Here is a 17,541-nt window from a genome sequence, read left to right as displayed (position 1 = left end):
TTTTTTGGCTGCCCTGAGTCATAAGGCATTCCCAGGACAGGAATCAGATCCGAGCCACAGCTGCAACCATGCTGCAACTATGGCGACACCGGATCCTTTAACCCACTATGCTGAGCAAAGGACTGAACCTACATCCTAACACTGAAGAAATGATCCCAATCCTTGTGCCATGGCAGGAACTCCTATTTGTACAGTTTTTGATGAGGGCCTTTCTGACTGCTGTGAAGGAATACCTCACTGCAGTTTTGATTTGATTATTATTTTTCTAATAATTAGTGATGTTACGTACATTATCATGTGCCTGTTTGACAATCTGTATGTCTTCCTTGGAGAAATGTCTATTTAGGTCCTCAAGTTTATTTATTTATTTTTTAATCCCTAAGATTTAAAATTTCAGACTGCTTCATCAAGAGTAAATCACGATTTGAAAAATTAGCAATTAACCACTACAATTTTCAGCAAATCAGAGACATTAAGAGGAAAGCCCACTGGACTTTATTAAAATTTAAGACTTTACTCTGCAAAGATCCTGTTAACAGGATAAAAAGCGGAATTCCTGTCATGGTGCAGTGGAAACAAATCCGACTAGGAACCATGAGGTTGTGGGTTTAATCCCTGCCCTCGCTCAGTGGGTTAAGGATCCAGTGTTGCCGTGAGCTGTGGTGTAGGTCACAGACGTGCCTCGGATTCTGTGTTGCTGTGGCTGTGGTGTAGGCCAGCAGCTACAGCTCCAATTGGACCCCTAGCCTGGGAACCTTCATATGCCGTGGGTATAGCCCTAAAAAGACAAAAACAAAAAAACAAAAAACACAGGATAAAAAGCTTCAGGTTGGGAAAAAATATCTGAAACCACATATATGACAAAGCTTGTATCTAGAATATCTAAAGAATTCTCAAAAAATCAACAGTAAAAAAAAAAAATCAACTGGAACATGAACAAACGAAAATAACAGACAGTTCACTTAGGAAAAAAACATGGCAAATAAGCACATGAAAAAAATGTTCAACAGGAATTCCCTTGGTGGTGCAGCGCAAACGAATCCAACTAGTATCCATGAGGATGCAAGTTCGATCCCTCCTCACGCAGTGGGTCAGGGATCTGGCACTGCCGTGAGCTGTAGTATAGTCGCAGACACAGTTCAGATCCGGCATCACTGTGGCTGTGGCGTAGGCCTGCAGCTGTAGCTCCAATAATTCGATCCCTAGCCTGGGAACTTCCATATGCCACAAGTGTGGCCCTAAGAAGCCAAAAAAAAAAAAAAAAATGTTCAACAGCATTAACTATTAGGGAAATGCACATTAAAACCATAATGAAACATTACTACATGCTTTTAGAATAAATAAAATAAAAAATAGTGCAACATCTAATGCTGATGAGGATGCAGAGAAACTAGATTACTCATACACGGCTAACAGGAATTTAAAAGATACAACCACTGTGGAATTTCCACTGTGGTTCAGCAGTAACGAAACACACTACTAATCATGAGGATACAGGTTTGATCATTGGCCTTGCTCAGTGGGTTAAGTATCCAGTGTTGCCTTGAGTTGTCGTGTATGTTGCAGACATGACATGGATTCTGTGTTGCTGTGGCTGTGGCATAGGCCAGCAGCTGCAGCTCTGAATTGAACCCTGGCCTGGGAACTTCCATATGCCTCAGGTGCAGCCCTAAAAAGCAAACAAAACAAAACAAAAACAAAGATATAGCCACTGTGGAAAAGTTTGGCCATTTCTTAAAAAAAACTAAACATTCAGCTACCATAAGACCCCACAGTTGCACTACTGAGAATTTTTCTCAGAGAAATGAAGGCTTAGGGTTACATAAAAAAAACCTGTATAGAGATGTTCAGAGCAGCTCTATTTGTAATGGCCAAAAACTAGACACCCAGATATTCTTCAGCAGGTTAAAGAAATCATAGTAGAGCCATACCATGTAATGCTACTCAGCAATAAAAAGAAATAAGCAAATACATGTAATAAAACAGACGAATGGGAGTTCCCGTCGTGGCGCAGTGGTTAACGAATCTGACTAGGAACCATGAGGTTGCGGGTTCGGTCCCTGCCCTTGCTCAGTGGGTTAACGGTCTGGCATTGCCGTGAGCTGTGGTGTAGGTTGCAGACGCAGCTCGGATCCCGCGTTGCTGTGGCTCTGGCGTAGACCGGTGGCTACAGCTCCGATTCAACCCCTAGCCTGGGAACCTCCATATGCTGCGGGAGCGGCCCAAGAAATAGCAACAACAACAACAACAACAAAAAGACAAAAAGACCAAAAAAAAAAAAAAAAACAGACGAATGTCTAGGGAATTATGCTGAGTGAAGGAAGCCAATCTCAAAAGGTTACACAATCTCAAAAGGAGTTCCCACTGTGGCACAGTGGGTTAAGAATCTGCCTTCAGCTGTTCGGGTCGCTGCAGAGACATGGGCTCAATCCCTGGCCCAGGGAACTTCCATATGCTGGCTTATTCTCACTGTAGCCTAACTACATGGCTTGATAAAAGAGTTATCAAATCTTTTTTTTTTTTTGGCTGCACTTGCGGCATGGGGACATTCCCAGGTCAGAGACTAAACCCATGCCACACAGTGACACCAGATCCTTAACCTGCTGTGCTGCCAGGGAACTCTAGTTAATCTTGGTATCTCATGTTTACCACTCTCACCAATTTTAGAAAGGAAGCTCAAAGAGTTCCTCTTGTGGCTCAGTGGGTTAAGAACCTGACTAGTATCCATGAGAATGCAGGTTCAATTCCTGGCCTGTTTCAGTAGGTTAAAGATTTAGCACTACTGCAAGCTGCAGCATAGGTCACAAATGCAGCTTGCATCTGGCATTGCTATGGCCATGGACTAGGCCAGCAGCTGCAGCTCCAATTCGACCCCTAGCCTGGGAACTTCCATATGCCACAGGTGAGGCCCCAAAAATGTTTAAAAAAAAAGGAAACCCAAACACTTAACCTGGTTACAAGAAATACTGGCACCCAACAGAACTCTGATCTGCACTTACTTTTGTACACTGGGTAGCAGGCAAGAGGTCAACAAACACCTTCAGGTCTGTGAAACAGCAAGGTTTATCCCCAAACTTTTTAAAATACTGGAACATTAATTCTTCTGGGTCACCTAAGGGTAGGGGGAGGAATCACTAAATTATTCATGAACTAGAGCAACTTTTAACTTAAGTAAGAAGTCTGATTTTAAAAACATTTCTATTAAATGAAGATCTAGCTTGAATGAGAATAACAATAACAGTGACAATGAGGGCCAGAAGATGGCTTGCCAGTTTAAAAATAAACAAATACTTTAAAAAAGAATTGAATGTTACAAACGCGGTTTATCTGTTAATACACTGAGGAAATGTGAAGATTTCTATCCAATTAAAGTTTAAATAGTAAAAAGGTTTTCATTAAAGACTTAAGTTTATATTGCAAATATTAAACAAATATGCTTTTCCCCAGAACAGTTCCTGAACTATTTAACAAGTATTAAATAAATGTTAACTAAATTAAAAGTACTATTTGTCAACAGGCACACCAACAGAAGAGAAAATAAAAGGGAAAAGCCATAAGCCAACAAATCCAAACTCACTCACTATGGAAAATTTAAACATGGATATGAAGAAAGCTACCAGTTCATTTTTTTTTCATATGAAAAATAAAATGCTCTCAATTTGAACTATATTCAGGAAGCAGAGATTTTTAACAAGGTCTCTGTGAGATTTAAAGCCTCATTTCCTGCTCACACGTTTCTGGGAACAGAGAACCATGGCTTTAATCAATTAAGATTCTCACAGGCCTCTGTGATCCAAGAGACTAAGGAGTTCCCACTGTTGCTCAGTGGCTTATGGGCCCAATGTAGTCTCGATGAGGATGTAGGTTCCTAGGCTTTGGCATAGGTTGCAGATGTGGCTTAGCTCTGGCATTGCTGTGTTGGGGTGTAGGTCTGTGGCGCAGCTCTGACTGGACCCCTGGCCCAGGAACTTCCATATGCCACAGGTGTGGAGCTAAAAAGAAAAAACAGGAGTTCCCGTCGTGGCGCAGTGGTTAACGAATCTGACTAGGAACCATGAGGTTGCGGGTTCGGTCCCTGCCCTTGCTCAGTGGGTTAACGATCCGGCGTTGCCGTGAGCTGTGGTGTAGGTTGCAGACGCGGCTCGGATCCCGAGTTGCTGTGGCTCTGGCGTAGGCCGGTGGCCACAGCTCCGATTCAACCCCTAGCCTGGGAACCTCCATATGCCACGGGAGCGGCCCAAGAAATAGCAACAACAACAACAAAAAGACAAAAAGACAAAAAAAAAAGAAAAAACAGATAAGAAAAGAAAGACTAAAACTAATTAAGAATCACTCTCGCTACTGCAGTAAAAAAAAATTTTTTGTGGAGACTAGACAAAGCCACTGATTTGTAAGATTCAGGCTGGTGAGAGGAAAGAGAAAGATAGGAGGTAAATACAGCAAATGTAAAAGCAGATGCAAACAGTTTTGTATCCAGATTTGGAAAGAAAGAAATTTTTTCCAATATATTTTAACAATATTTTGCTGAAAGTTACATGAAAAAAAATTTATTTGTAATTCTAGAACTAATATAAACTAAGGTTATTGCGATAGACCCAAGGAAAGAAGTCAACATGAAATTCAAAATTGGTTGTGAATAATCTACATAGGGAATGATGCAGAGATCGTAACAGTTAACTTTAGAATGAGTTGCAAAGAACATTAATTAGATGATTAAAATGGACACACACAAAAAAAAGGGAGTTCCCATCACGGCTCAGCAGAAACTAATGTGACTAATATCAATGAGGACACAGGCTCTATCCCTGGCCTTGCTCAGTGGGTTAAGGATCCAGCATTGCCATGAGATGCAGTGTAGGCAGCAGTCACAGCTCGGATCTGGCATTGCTGTGGCTATGGTGTAGGCTGGGAGATGTAGCTCTGATTCGACCCCTAGCCTGGGAACCTCCATATACCAAAGGTGCGGCCCTAAAAAGAAGCCAAAAATAAATAAATACATAAAATAGACAGAGAGGTTCTAGGATAGATTTTAGGTATTGAGAAGTGCTCATCATCTAAGGACAACTGATCCCTAAATAAACTCTCTTAAAGCTAATCAACTTCTAATGAGAACCAAATTTCCATAATGATAAGAGGGGGGAAAATAGATATCCTTGGAGCTTTATTTTTTAAAATGAAGCCAAAAAATTTTTAAGTTTAGTATCTGAAACTTAACAAAATTTAAGGTAGTAAAATAAAGTAGGTTAAGGTACCAACACTGCTACAAGCTGTTGCATTGCATAGGCTGCACATGCGGCTTGGATCCTGGTGTTTCCAGGCTTTGGTGTAGGCCTATAGCTACAACTCTGATTCAACCTCTAGCCCAGGAACTTCCATATGTCAAAGGTATGGCTGCGAAAAAGAATAAATAAATAAAGGCTTGATCAAATTTCCTGAAGCCCTCTCTTAATGCTCTACTATCCAAATCATTCTTTTCTCTCATCTTGTCATTATACTTACAATTTTTCTCAATTGTTAATTCCTCTAATTCTGCCAGATGTTATTTCATCAATGGTTTTGTGAGTACTTAGGGCAGATTTTCAAGAAATCTTTCATTTTCACTTCTTAAAGTCCTAAAACTTTTACAAAACTGGCTATTTTACTTTGAAACTGATTTTGACATTATCGTTGGGTCAGCAAAAGAAAGTCTGACAAAGACTAATGGAATAGAAGATATTAAAGCTGAGTTGAATGTGTGATTGAGGGCTAATTTTGTAAGTAATCCAATCATCAGTGAGTATTTTCAGGTTATGAAGACATTAGCTTCCCAAACACAACTTTATCATTGCACGCCTCAGAGAATAGGTATTGTGCTTGGGTACTAAGAGCATCTCTTTATCTTCTCCAGGATTCCTAAATACCATTAGAGTTTCTTACCTAATTTGTACTCATCATTAAAACCTTGACGTCGTAAACGTCTAATCAGCTCCAATTTAGCTAGATGTGGTCCTCGGAGATGGCGAGAACTTTTAGATTCTTCTGTTATCCGATCTTCTATAAACTTCACAGCCTCTTCTGCAGAATAATGTACTTCTCCTTCTAAAGAGCTGGGTATAAACACATGAAAAAGGTATTTTATGCCTCTACTGTACATCCCAAAACTTAAAGTCAAGCCAAACTAATTTTAAAGAACAAATTAAAAATAACAAAAAGTACTTGGATAATTATAAAACAATACAAATGGGGAGTTCCCGTCGTGGTACGTGGTTAACAAATCCGACTAGGGGGGAGTTCCCGTCGTGGCGCAGTGGTTAACGAATCCGACTAGGAACCATGAGGTTGCGGGTTCGGTCCCTGCCCTTGCTCAGTGGGTTAAGGATCCGGCGTTGCTGTGAGCTGTGATGTAGGTTGCAGACACGGCTCGGATCCTGTGTTGCTGTGGCTCTGGTGTAGGCCAGTGGCTACAGCTCCGATTAGACCCCTAGCCTGGGAACCTCCATATGCCGCAAGAGCGGCCAGAGAAATGGCAAAAAGACAAAAAAAAAAAAAACAAATCCGACTAGGAACCATGAGGTTGCGGGTTTGATCCCTGGTCTTGCTCAGTGGATTAAGGATCCAGCATTGCTGTGAGCTGTGGTGTAGGTCGCAGACGCAGCTCGGATCCTGAGTTGCTGTGGCTCTGGTGTAGGCCGGTGGCTACAGCTTCAATTCTACCCCTGGCCTGGGAACTTCCATATGCCGAGGGAGCGGCCCTAGAAAAGGCAAAAAGACCAAAAAAAAAAATTTTTTTTAAATAAATAAATAAAACAATACAAATGGGAATAAAAGAGAGCTATAAACACAATCTAACAGTTATCATGGCATATGATTCCTCCCAATTTTAGCATGTGATTATCAGAGTGACTAACCATCTCTACCTCTTTCTTTAAAAAAGGATAGGGAGTTCCCATCATGGCTTAGCAGTAACAAATCCAACTAGTATCCATGAGGACATGGGTTCAATCCCTGACCTCACTCAGTGAGTTAAGAATCCAGCATTGCTGTGAGCTGTGGTGTAGGTTGCAGATGAGGCTCAGATCTTGCTTTGCTGTGTATGTGGTGTAGGCCGACAGCTACAGCTCCGATTCAACCCCTAGCCTGGGAACTTCCATATGCCTCGACTGTGGCCCTAAAAAGCCAAATAAAATAAAATAAAAAAGGATGGATACTTCTGTACATATAAAATATTATCTAATAAAAAATATAAGTAAATTTTAATGAGTGGTTTTTTTTCTTGCTACACTTGCGGCATGTGGAAGTTCCTGAGCCAGGAATCAAACCCACACTGCAATTTCAACCTGTACCACTGCTCCAGCAATGCCAAAACCTAAACCTGACGCACCACAGAGAAACTTCCAAAAATATAATTTTGTCACTCGAAAAATGATGTCATCTTACTAATTAAGATGACTTAGTAAGCATCAGTTCATAATTGCTATATTAAAATCTATTTTTGTAATCATTTTTTAAAAGATCCCATTTATGGGAGTTCCCATCGTGGTGCAGTGGAAACAAATCTGACTAGGAACCATGAGGTTGCGGGTTTGATCCCTGGCCTCGCTCAGTGGCTTAAGGATCCAGTGTTGCTGTGAGCTGTGATGTAGGTCTCAGATGCGGCTTGAATCCTGCATTGCTGCATTGCTACAGCTCTGATTAGACCCCTAACCTGGGAACCTCCATATGCTGTGGGTTTGACCCTAAAAAAGACAAAAGACAAAAAAATTAAAAGATCCCATTTATGTTTACTGTAGTATTGTCTGTAAAAACGCCCAAACAAGAATCAGCAACAATCCAAGTGTCCATCAAGAGGAAACACATGAAATGAATTTGGTACATCTCTAAAATGGAGTTCTCTCAAGTCACTAAGAAAAATCATATCTATATGTACCATATATGGACAGATTCCCAAGATACAGTTTAAGGGGCATAAATATCGTTATAAACCATTACATCTAATATAATTTTATGTTAAATAAGAATAATTATGTTAGTATATGCATAATATAAATAAAATCTGGAAGAAAAGACACCAAACTGTCTTTTCCAAATAAATCTGGAAGACAAACTGTTATCAAGAACTATTTCTAAAAAAAAAAAAAAAAAAAGCTATTTCTATGAGTTCCCATCATGGCTCAGAGGAAACAAATCCGACTAAGAACCATGAGGTTGCGGGTTTGATCCCTGGCCTCGCTCAGTGGGTTAAGGATCTGGCATTGCCGTGGGCTGTGGTGTAGGTTGCAGACGCAGCTTGGATCTGGTGCTGCTGTGGCTGTGGTGTAGGCCGGCAGCTATAGCTCTAATTTGACCCCTAGCCTGGGAATCTCCCTATGCTGAGGGTGCAGCCCTCAAAAGAAAAAAAAAAAATTATTTCTGAGATGGTAGGAAAACTAGCAACTAACACTTTCACATCATACATTTCTTTTTTTATTTTTGATTTTTAGGTCAGCACTTGCAGCATATGGCGGTTCCCAGGCTAGGGGTCTATTGGATCTACAGCTGCCGGCCTACACCACAGCCACAGTAACAGGGGATCCGAGCCACAGCTGCATGCCAGGCCTGCAACCTACACCACAGCTCATTGCAACGCTGGATCCTTAACCCACTGAGCAAGGGCAGGGATCAAACCCGCAACTCATGGTTCCTAGTCAGAGTCATTTCCACTGCACCACGAGAACTCCCACATCATACATTTCTGTATTAATTTTTTTTCTGTATTAATTTAAGATTTTTACAATGAACATTTTATAATTTAAAAACAGGGGAAAAAAAAAGGCTTACAAAGAAAAAAAAGCTTAAAAAGAAATCCTTTTGTTACAACATATTAAAAAATGTTATAATTCAGGAAAGAAAACAACTTACTGTTCACCTTCAGCAGGAGGAGTCCAGGCCTCTTCAATTAGTCGAAAGACAGAATCGAAATAAGTCAGATAGAACTGCCAGTCATCTGAGCTAAAATCAGATTGAATTGTGCACAAAGGATTAAACCCAAGTTATGACAGACCTACCTGAAGAACCATGATATTCAACTTATATTCTAAGTTATATTTTAGTCTTTACTAGGAGAAGCCCAACCTTCCCTCCGGGTTTCCTCTGCAGCCCTAAAAGGCATTTTAGGAATTTTCAAAGTCAAATATTTTTTAAAATTTTTAAAAAATATTAAAGTATACTTGATTTACAACATTGTGCTGAAGTTAAATATTTTTAAGAAACTACTCTTTCCTTCAATAAAATGACCAGGTCCAGAAAACTAATATCCTAACGGAAAAATCCTCACATTGGTGCTTTCTACCAAGGAGAAGGGGGATTGCGGGGAGGTTCTTTTAGACCAATATTGATTTTGAGAAATTAATGATTGTCAGCATTCATTCTGAATAGTCAGTACTCTGGTAGCCTAAGTACCATTACATTTCTTTATTGAAAGAGGAAGACTCATCAAAAACTTTAAAAAATATCCAGGACATAAAACTTAAAGATTTCACTTTATGTCCAGAAATTTCAAAAGGAATAGACCAAAGAAATCCATCCTCAGACCTAAAAGCCCCACTCCAATCTCACAGTCCCAAAAGGAGCCTCTACTTACTTTTTCAGTAAGAGGCGCCGGGAAAGGGCATTACACTCTGGCCACCTGCTCAGCTTCTTGTACATAGCCATGCATTTATTTTCCCGACTTTGAATCTCACTTGTCAACTTCTCTACAATTAAAAGTTATAAAAGTTGGTAAGCTGGTTTCATTTCTGCTCAGAAACCAGAACACAATCCAAATACAAGAAAGAAACTCACATTTTCTTATTCACTCTTAGAAGATGGCACCACTGTTAGATACAAACTACAATCTCACTAAAGATTATTTTCCTGAAGAAAAAAAAGTCTATTTCTGACACTAACTTTTCAATCATGTCTTTCTGTAAAATACAAGGATCCAGAATGTATGAGTTCCATACATTAAGCTTAGACTAGGAGTCATGGCTCAGTGGTTAACAAATCTGACTAGGAACCACGAGGCTCCAGGTTCAATCCCTGTCCTTGCTCAGTGGGTTAAGGATCCAGCGTTGCTGTGAGCTGTGGTGTAGGTCGCAGACTCAGCTTGGATTTGGCATTGCTGTGGCTCTGGCGTAGGCCAGCAGCTACAGCTCCGATTGGACCCCTAGCCTGGAAAACTCCATGTGCCACGGGTGCAGCCCCAGAAAAGACAAAAAGACCAAAAAAAAAAAAAAGCTTAGAAGAGATGTTAGAAGAAAATTTTTACAAAAAAGAATAGAGATGAATCAAATTCTTCCAACAGTTGGGAACAGAAAAACTAGGACGAAACTTCTGACCAATTTAGATCTGCCCTGTCCTTTCAGAACAGTTCAGCAGATTAAGGATACCAACAATTACATTATCAGTTTCCTATAGAAAATCTAAATTGTAACTTTCCATAGAACTACAACCTAGATGAATAAAAACAGAAAACTAACTTGTATCCATCTGCAAAGAGGATGAAGTTAGAGAGCAACATTTAAAAAAACAGGAGTTCCCATCGTGGCTCAGTGGTTAATGAATATGACTAGCATCCTCAAGGACGAAGGTTCGACCCCTGGCCTTTCTCAGGTTTAAGGATCCAGCGTTGCTGTGAGCTGTGGTGTAGGTTACAGATGAGGATTGCATCCTGTGTTGCTGTGGCTGTGGTGTAGGCCAGCAGCTATAGCTCCGATTTGACCCCTAGCCTGGGAACCTCCATATGCCGAGGGCATGGCCCTAAAAAGCAAAAAAAAAAAAATGTTCCTTGCAAATGTATCCATCAAAGACTGGTTATGTAGTTAACTGTCTACATTTATACTATGAAACACTGGGCAGTCATTAAAAATAAGGAAGAAGTAAGGTACATCTCTAAGACATACTGTTGAAGCAAAAAAACAATGGGTTTAAGAGTATGCAGAACAAAGGTTATAAACTCAAATGCTTTCATAGGACAGAAACGTAAACAAAGAATGTTTGTACCTAGAATACAAATCCTGACTAGAGGCATTAACATTTGAAAAATTTAGGAGTTCCTGCTGTGGCTCTGCAAAAACAAATCTGACTAGCATCCTTGGGGATGCGGGTTCGAACCCCTGGCCTCGCACAGTGGGTTAAGGATCTGGCACTGCTGTGAGCTGCAGTGTAGGTCGCAGACACGGCTCAGATCTGGTGTTGCTGTGGCTGTGGTATAGGCCAACAGCTACAGTTTCAATTCCACCCCCTAGCTTGGGAAACTGCATATGCCACCAGTACGGCCCTAAAAGAATTAAAAAAAATTTTTTTTTAATTTAAAGAAAGAGGGAGTTCCTATTGTAGCTCAGCGGTAATGAACCCAACTAGTATGCATGAGGATATGGGTTCAATCCCTGGCCTCGCTCAGTGAGTTAAAAAATCAGGTGTTGCCGTGAGCTGTGGTGTAGACAGCAAAAGCAGTTCAGATCTTGCACTGCTGTGGCTGTGGCACAGGCTGGCAGCTGCAGCTCTGATTCGACCCTTAGCCTGGGAACCTCCATATGCCACAGGTGGGGCCCTAAAAAAATTAAAAAATAAAAATAAATAAATAAAAATTAAAAGAAAGAACATTTAATAAAAATATTGTGCTGAATAAGATTACTGTTAGAGTCAAGTACAATATGTTCTCAATTGTAGTTAAAAAAAAAAAAGATGGGGGGGAAGGATACTACTTTGGAAGAACATACAGAACAAGTAACAGAAGAAGCACATCAAGGGTACAGGGCTGGAAATCTAGGGTAAAGTCTTTCATACTCTGAATTTTCTGAATCCATGAATTATTTTCAATTAAAAAATATTTTTTAAAAAATGAAAATAGGAGTTCCCTCGTACCTCAGCAGATTAAGAATGCAGTGTTGCCACTACTGTGGCTCCAGTTACATCTGTGGCACAAGTGCAATCCCAGGCCTGGGAACTTCCATATGCTGTGAGTGTGGCCAAAAAAGACCAAAAAGAAAAAAGAAAGAAAAAAGAAAATTCTAAAAGTTACCTCCTAATTTTCCTCTGATGACATCCAAGGCTTCCTGGTACTTTCCCAAACGTTCCAGGATCATATAATAAAGTTCAACCTTACAGAAAAAATAAACAAAAAATGTAACCACTGAAGCTTTTGAATAATAAAGGTAAGTCATTTGAGTGTTTTTAAAAATTTATCTAATAGAAAAGAACATTATGTCTTCTTTCATAGTAGATGAAATTAACAGTGAGAATCAAACAGTATTTCCCCTATCTATAATCTCTCAGCACAGAGTACTTGCTGGAAACATGATAGAAACAGTTTCCATTACTATATCCCATCTGGGGATTCCAAAGCCTCACATTTACAGCAAAAGCAAGAGGACCTAGTTCTCTAAATATAATAAAGCAACAGTTCATAATATTGTAACAATATAAAAAACATGCAAATACAAAAATATACAAAAGTGGGGTTCCCTTGAGGCTCAGCAGCATTGTCACTGCTGTGGCACAGATATGATCCCTGGCCCAGGAACTTGACATGCTATGAGTGAAGCCAAAAAAAGGAGGGGATCCTAAATTACTCACTTCAGCCTCTGCTTCTATCTTGTCCTCTTTCACCATTTTTTCTACCATTCTCTCAGCGAGGGGCAGAAACATCGTTTTGGAGAGGTTTTCATCTTGCGCTGATATAGACTAGAGAAGAAACGATAAATGTTTCATTCTAATTTCTCCCTTACCTGAACTATTTATATTATCATGCAGACCATTACTGTAACTTCAGCACATGCTTATCAATCCACTATGTCAAATAACAGACCTAATTTAAACTTCCCAAGAAGATAGACAGTGGTTTGCTTTACGAGAGATCTCTTTACTAAAGATTCAATACCCTACACATTCTTGAAATACATAACGGGTACCAGGCATTTGAAGAGAGATGCCTCTCAGATGTCTTATTAGCTACAGTTACCTTAAATTGACAATTAAAATCAACACGTGATATTAATCGTTTTAGCATTGCCAAAGATTCTGCTCAGAGCCCATTTACCCCCTGGAAATAAATTTTCAAGGTACTTATCATGTTTACTTTATAGGTAAACTAAGGTTAAAAGATTCCCCAGAAGCTCTCCAAGACATGTGGTAAAGCCAATATTTGAAAGCAGACCTATCTGAACTCAAAGTCTCTCTGTTCTTAACTGCTACATTTTAAGTCCTTCCTCCCTATCCTCCCATATACAGTATCTCATTTTGGTCCTTACAGTGTATCTGGGAAATGAATATATCTATTTTGCAAAAGAGCACACTGAAGCCCAGAAAGCATAAGTTATAAAACAAGGTCACCCAGTTCAATGTTCTATTCACTAACCAACAATATTGACTTAGACAAACCTCAATTCAAAATATCAAACATTTCAAGGCTCATACTTGATCAAACAACCCAGTAATGGGTCTATGATTCAGGAGAAATACACACTGTGCTACACACAAATAAACCAATGTACCAACTCAAAGTATACCAAAACTTCCCAACTCAAAAAATCAACTGACAATATGTTAAGACCCTATTTCACACATGCTGCAACACATTATGCAAGATGTTCACAGGACATGTTAAAGATAATAACTATATATAAAAGTAAAAGCAAATCTCAATCCCATTCTGAATGCCATACTCACTTGCATAATTAAGCTCATCACAGACCAAAAGTAGTAAGGATTTTTAGGGACAATCTTATATAGAGCCATGCCAGCCTGAAAGACAGAGATAAATACTTAAAACATCATACAGAAAGCAATTAATGATCTAGACATGTGGCAAGAAGTTTCCTAGAAAAACAGCAACATGTTCACATATCCTGGCTAGTGTAAGTGCCTATTACTTGATGGATATTTTCTACTGGATAACAATAGAGATAACGACAAAGGTGGATTTTTACATCAGGAATGATATTTCACCTCATGAATCAGATTATCTCAAATTGAAGCCCAATATTTCTAGAGAACATTGCAATCCAATATAGTTCTGGTAGACTACCAAGCAAACACAATATTTGGCTTATGAATGTACATCAATAAACTTTACTGAGGGTACTAACCAATTACAACAAAACAAATAAAGAAATCCAGACAGTACATTTAAACTTCAAAATTAGACCAGATTGGGAGTTCCTACTGTGGAGCAGTGGGTTAAGAATCCGATTTGTTGGAGTTCCCGTCATGGTGTAGTGGTTAACAAATTCGACTAGAAATCATGAGGTTGTGGGTTCGATCCCTGGCCTTGCTCAGTGGGTTAAGGATTCAGCGTTGCCATTAGTTGTGGTGTAGGTTGCAGACTTAGCTCGGATCCTGCGTTGCTGTGGCTCTGGTATAGGCTGGTGGCCACAGCTCCGATTCAACCCCTAGCCTGGGAACCTCCATATGCTGCAAGAGCAGCCCAAGAAATGGCAAAAAGACCAAAAAAAAAAAAAAAAAGAATCTGATTTGTCTCTGTAGCAGCTCAGGTTGCTGCTAAGGCACCAGTTCAATCTCTGGCCCAGGAACTTCAATATGCCATGGGTATAGTCAAAAACAAAACAAAACATTAGACAAGATTAACATAACTCAAGAAATAATTCTTAGGTTAGGAGAAAATTCAGGTACGTTCAAGTTACCATTAATTAGAACTGAACCCTTTCATTGTGAAATGCATAATATGCAAATACTTAAAAGTGGGAGAGCTCCCACTATGACATAGTGGGTTAGGAATTTGACTGTAGAAGCTCTGGTCATTGCAGAGCCAAGATTCAATGCCCCGCCTGGTGCAGTGGGTTAAAGGATCCAGTACTGCTACAGCTGCAGCAGAGGTGGCAGATGTAGCTCAGATCTAGTATTGCTGTGGCTGTGGTGTAGGCCTCAGCTTCAGCTCCAATTTGACTCCTGGCCCAGGAATTTCCACATGTCACAAGTGAGGGAGAAAGGAAGGAAGAAGGGGGGGGGGGGGAGGAAGGAAAAGAGAGAAAGAGAGAAAGGAGAGAAGAGAAAAGAGAAGAAAGACTGTGAAGGTAGTCAATATGACCTGGAGACAAAACAGAAACACAGGAGGAGAAGAAGGTCCAAGGAGGCTTGACAGTGCTCCCTTGTAGCCTGGCAATTAAGGATCCAGTTTTGTTACTGTTGTGGCTCAGGTCTCTACTATGGCTCGGATTCAATCCCTGGCCCAGGAACTTGCACATGCCAAAGTTCATGTGAACAAACTTGAACAAAGAATAGGATGGCTTGAGATCCCTGCTTTTTTTTTCTGTTGTTCTTTTCTTTTTCAGCTACATCCAAGGCATTTGGAAGTTCCCGGGGCCAGGGATCAAATGTGAGCCACAGCTACAACCTACATCATAGCTGTAGCTACGCTGGATCCTTAACCCTCTTAACCACAGCGGGAAATCCTTGAGGTCCCTGCTTCTAATATTAAACTAGAGAAAGGAAATGAGAAACTTGGGGAAAGAAAACATATGCGGAGTTCCCGTCGTGGCGCAGTGGTTAACGAATCCGACTAGGAACCATGAGGTTGCGGGTTCGGTCCCTGGCCTTGCTCAGTGGGTTAACGATCCGGCGTTGCCGTGAGCTGTGGTGTAGGTTGCAGACGCGGCTCGGATCCCGTGTTGCTGTGGCTCTGGTGTAGGCCAGTGGCTACAACTCTGATTAGACCCCTAGCCTGGGAACCTCCATATGCCGCGGGAGTGGCCCAAGAAATAGCAAAAAAGCCAAAACAAAAAAAGAAAGAAAGAAAACATAGGCAATAACATACAGAAATAAAATGAATAGAATATAAAATTAACATGACTTTTTAATACAAAAGAAAAATCTCATGCCCACACCCTACTATCTTGCAGGTGCTAACACTCTGCTGTAACAGAAAACTTTTCACTAGGGAGAAGTTTGAAAAACATGGCTGCAAATTGGTAACTCAGAGAATGTCACTTACAGAAAAAGGAAAGTCTAGTCACCATATGAGTGACTAGCAACTCTTTATGCAAGACGATTTTAAATACTACCTACCAGAGACATCATGTGGGACAAAAGTCCTTATTTTCTGATTCCCTGGCTTCCTTCCCTTCTACCTCCACCAATTTATGCAAATCACTCATCTGTTTAACAAATAGATTCTAATCTACTGTTTATCATGCAGATTCTATTCTACTAACTGAGGATTCAGGAGTGAACAACACAAAAGCCCTCACCCTCATGAGACATTACGTGTAATTTATAAAATACCTATTACTCCAGACTGACATATCCCTTTCAAAATAAACAGACATATAAACTAAGAACTTTAATTATCTTAAGCAGCAACAAAAGTAGAATAAAATTAGACATTCCATTCTAAAACATTTAACACTACAGTACTCCATTCTTTCAATCCTTAAAATAATGCAAGAGTTCTCCTCGTGGCTCAGTGGAAATGAATCTGACTAGCATCTATGAGGATGCAGGTTTGATCCCTGGCCTTGCTCAGTGGATTAAGGATCTGGCATTGCCATGAGCTGTAGTGTAAGGTGAAGATACAGCTCGGATCCTGTGTTGCTGTAGTATAGGCAAGCTCCTATTTGCCCCCCAGCCTGGGAACCTCCAAATGCCATGGGTGCAGCCCTAAAAAGATAAAAAAAAATAATAATGAAATAAAATAAAATAATGTAAAAGCAAGCTATGGTTAAAACATATTAAGAAACCATAACTATTAAGCTACTTCAAAGCAATGTTTTCAAAAAGCATGATGCAAAAATGTATCCATCTTTGGCAACATTAAATCATACAAAAATAAAATCTGTTCCAAGTAGCAGATTATTTTTTTCTTTTTTTCAAAATTTACCTTCATAGTTCTATTGCATGGAATTCCTGTTATGGCTCAGCAGTAACAAACCCAATTAGTATCCATAAGGATGTGGGTTTGATCCCTGGCCTTGCTCAGTGCGTTAAGAATCCGGCATTGCCATGAGCTGTGGTATACATGGCAGACGCAGCTCAGACCCTGTGTTACTGGGGCTGTGGGATAGGCTGGCAGCTGCAGCTCTAACTCAACCCCTAGCCTGGGAACCTCCATATGCCACAGATTCAACCCTAAAAAGCAAAAAAAAAATTCTATTACATGAATTTGTACTTTTTGTTAGTCTGCAAGTGTGTGTATAATATAAATTTTTCAAAAATATTATTTTGTGGGATCATATAACTAACATACTCTTTAAAAAAAAAAAAGAAAACAGAAATTAAGATGGAAAGTATCCCTAGCCTTATAGACTGGTAAAATTTTGGTACATACCCTTTACTAAGGAGGACGAATGTGAGGGGAGTGGGGGAAGGCCATTTTACACCGCTCTTCTCAATTAACACATATTGGGAAGATCTTTCTATTTCAACAAATAGAGACACACAGTACCATTTGGGGGGGATGGGATATTACTGCATTTTTCTACTCTATAGGTGAACTGTAACTTTGTCCATGTTAACACACTTTGCTTAAAACATAGTCCTAGAAGTAAAAAATACTAAGGATTTATATGTATATGTTACCAATTTTTTAAA

At 39.9% G+C, this 17,541-nt stretch overlaps 1 protein-coding gene across 2 annotated transcripts in view; it reads right to left on the bottom strand.

Moving 5' to 3' along the window:
* Positions 1–17,541, bottom strand: part of NAA25 (N-alpha-acetyltransferase 25, NatB auxiliary subunit) — a 76,729-nt gene that overhangs the window by 41,246 nt on the left and 17,942 nt on the right. For both annotated transcript variants that reach the window (XR_007132157.1, XM_047760019.1), the window contains exons 5-11: positions 13,666–13,740; positions 12,574–12,681; positions 12,020–12,098; positions 9,599–9,710; positions 8,878–8,967; positions 5,917–6,086; positions 3,000–3,112 (exon numbers count right to left, since the gene is read on the bottom strand). Coding sequence is in view for 1 of the 2 variants with exons in the window: in XM_047760019.1 (XP_047615975.1) it covers positions 3,000–3,112; positions 5,917–6,086; positions 8,878–8,967; positions 9,599–9,710; positions 12,020–12,098; positions 12,574–12,681; positions 13,666–13,740 (747 nt within the window). In the remaining variant the exon portion in view is untranslated. The remainder of the gene's footprint in view (positions 1–2,999; positions 3,113–5,916; positions 6,087–8,877; positions 8,968–9,598; positions 9,711–12,019; positions 12,099–12,573; positions 12,682–13,665; positions 13,741–17,541) is intronic.

This window comes from Phacochoerus africanus, chromosome 15 (genome assembly GCF_016906955.1).
Source record: "Phacochoerus africanus isolate WHEZ1 chromosome 15, ROS_Pafr_v1, whole genome shotgun sequence".
NCBI classification, from domain to species: domain Eukaryota; kingdom Metazoa; phylum Chordata; class Mammalia; order Artiodactyla; family Suidae; genus Phacochoerus; species Phacochoerus africanus.
The sequence above is the reverse complement of the archived record's forward strand: the minus strand, read 5'-3'. Positions and strand labels throughout refer to the sequence as shown.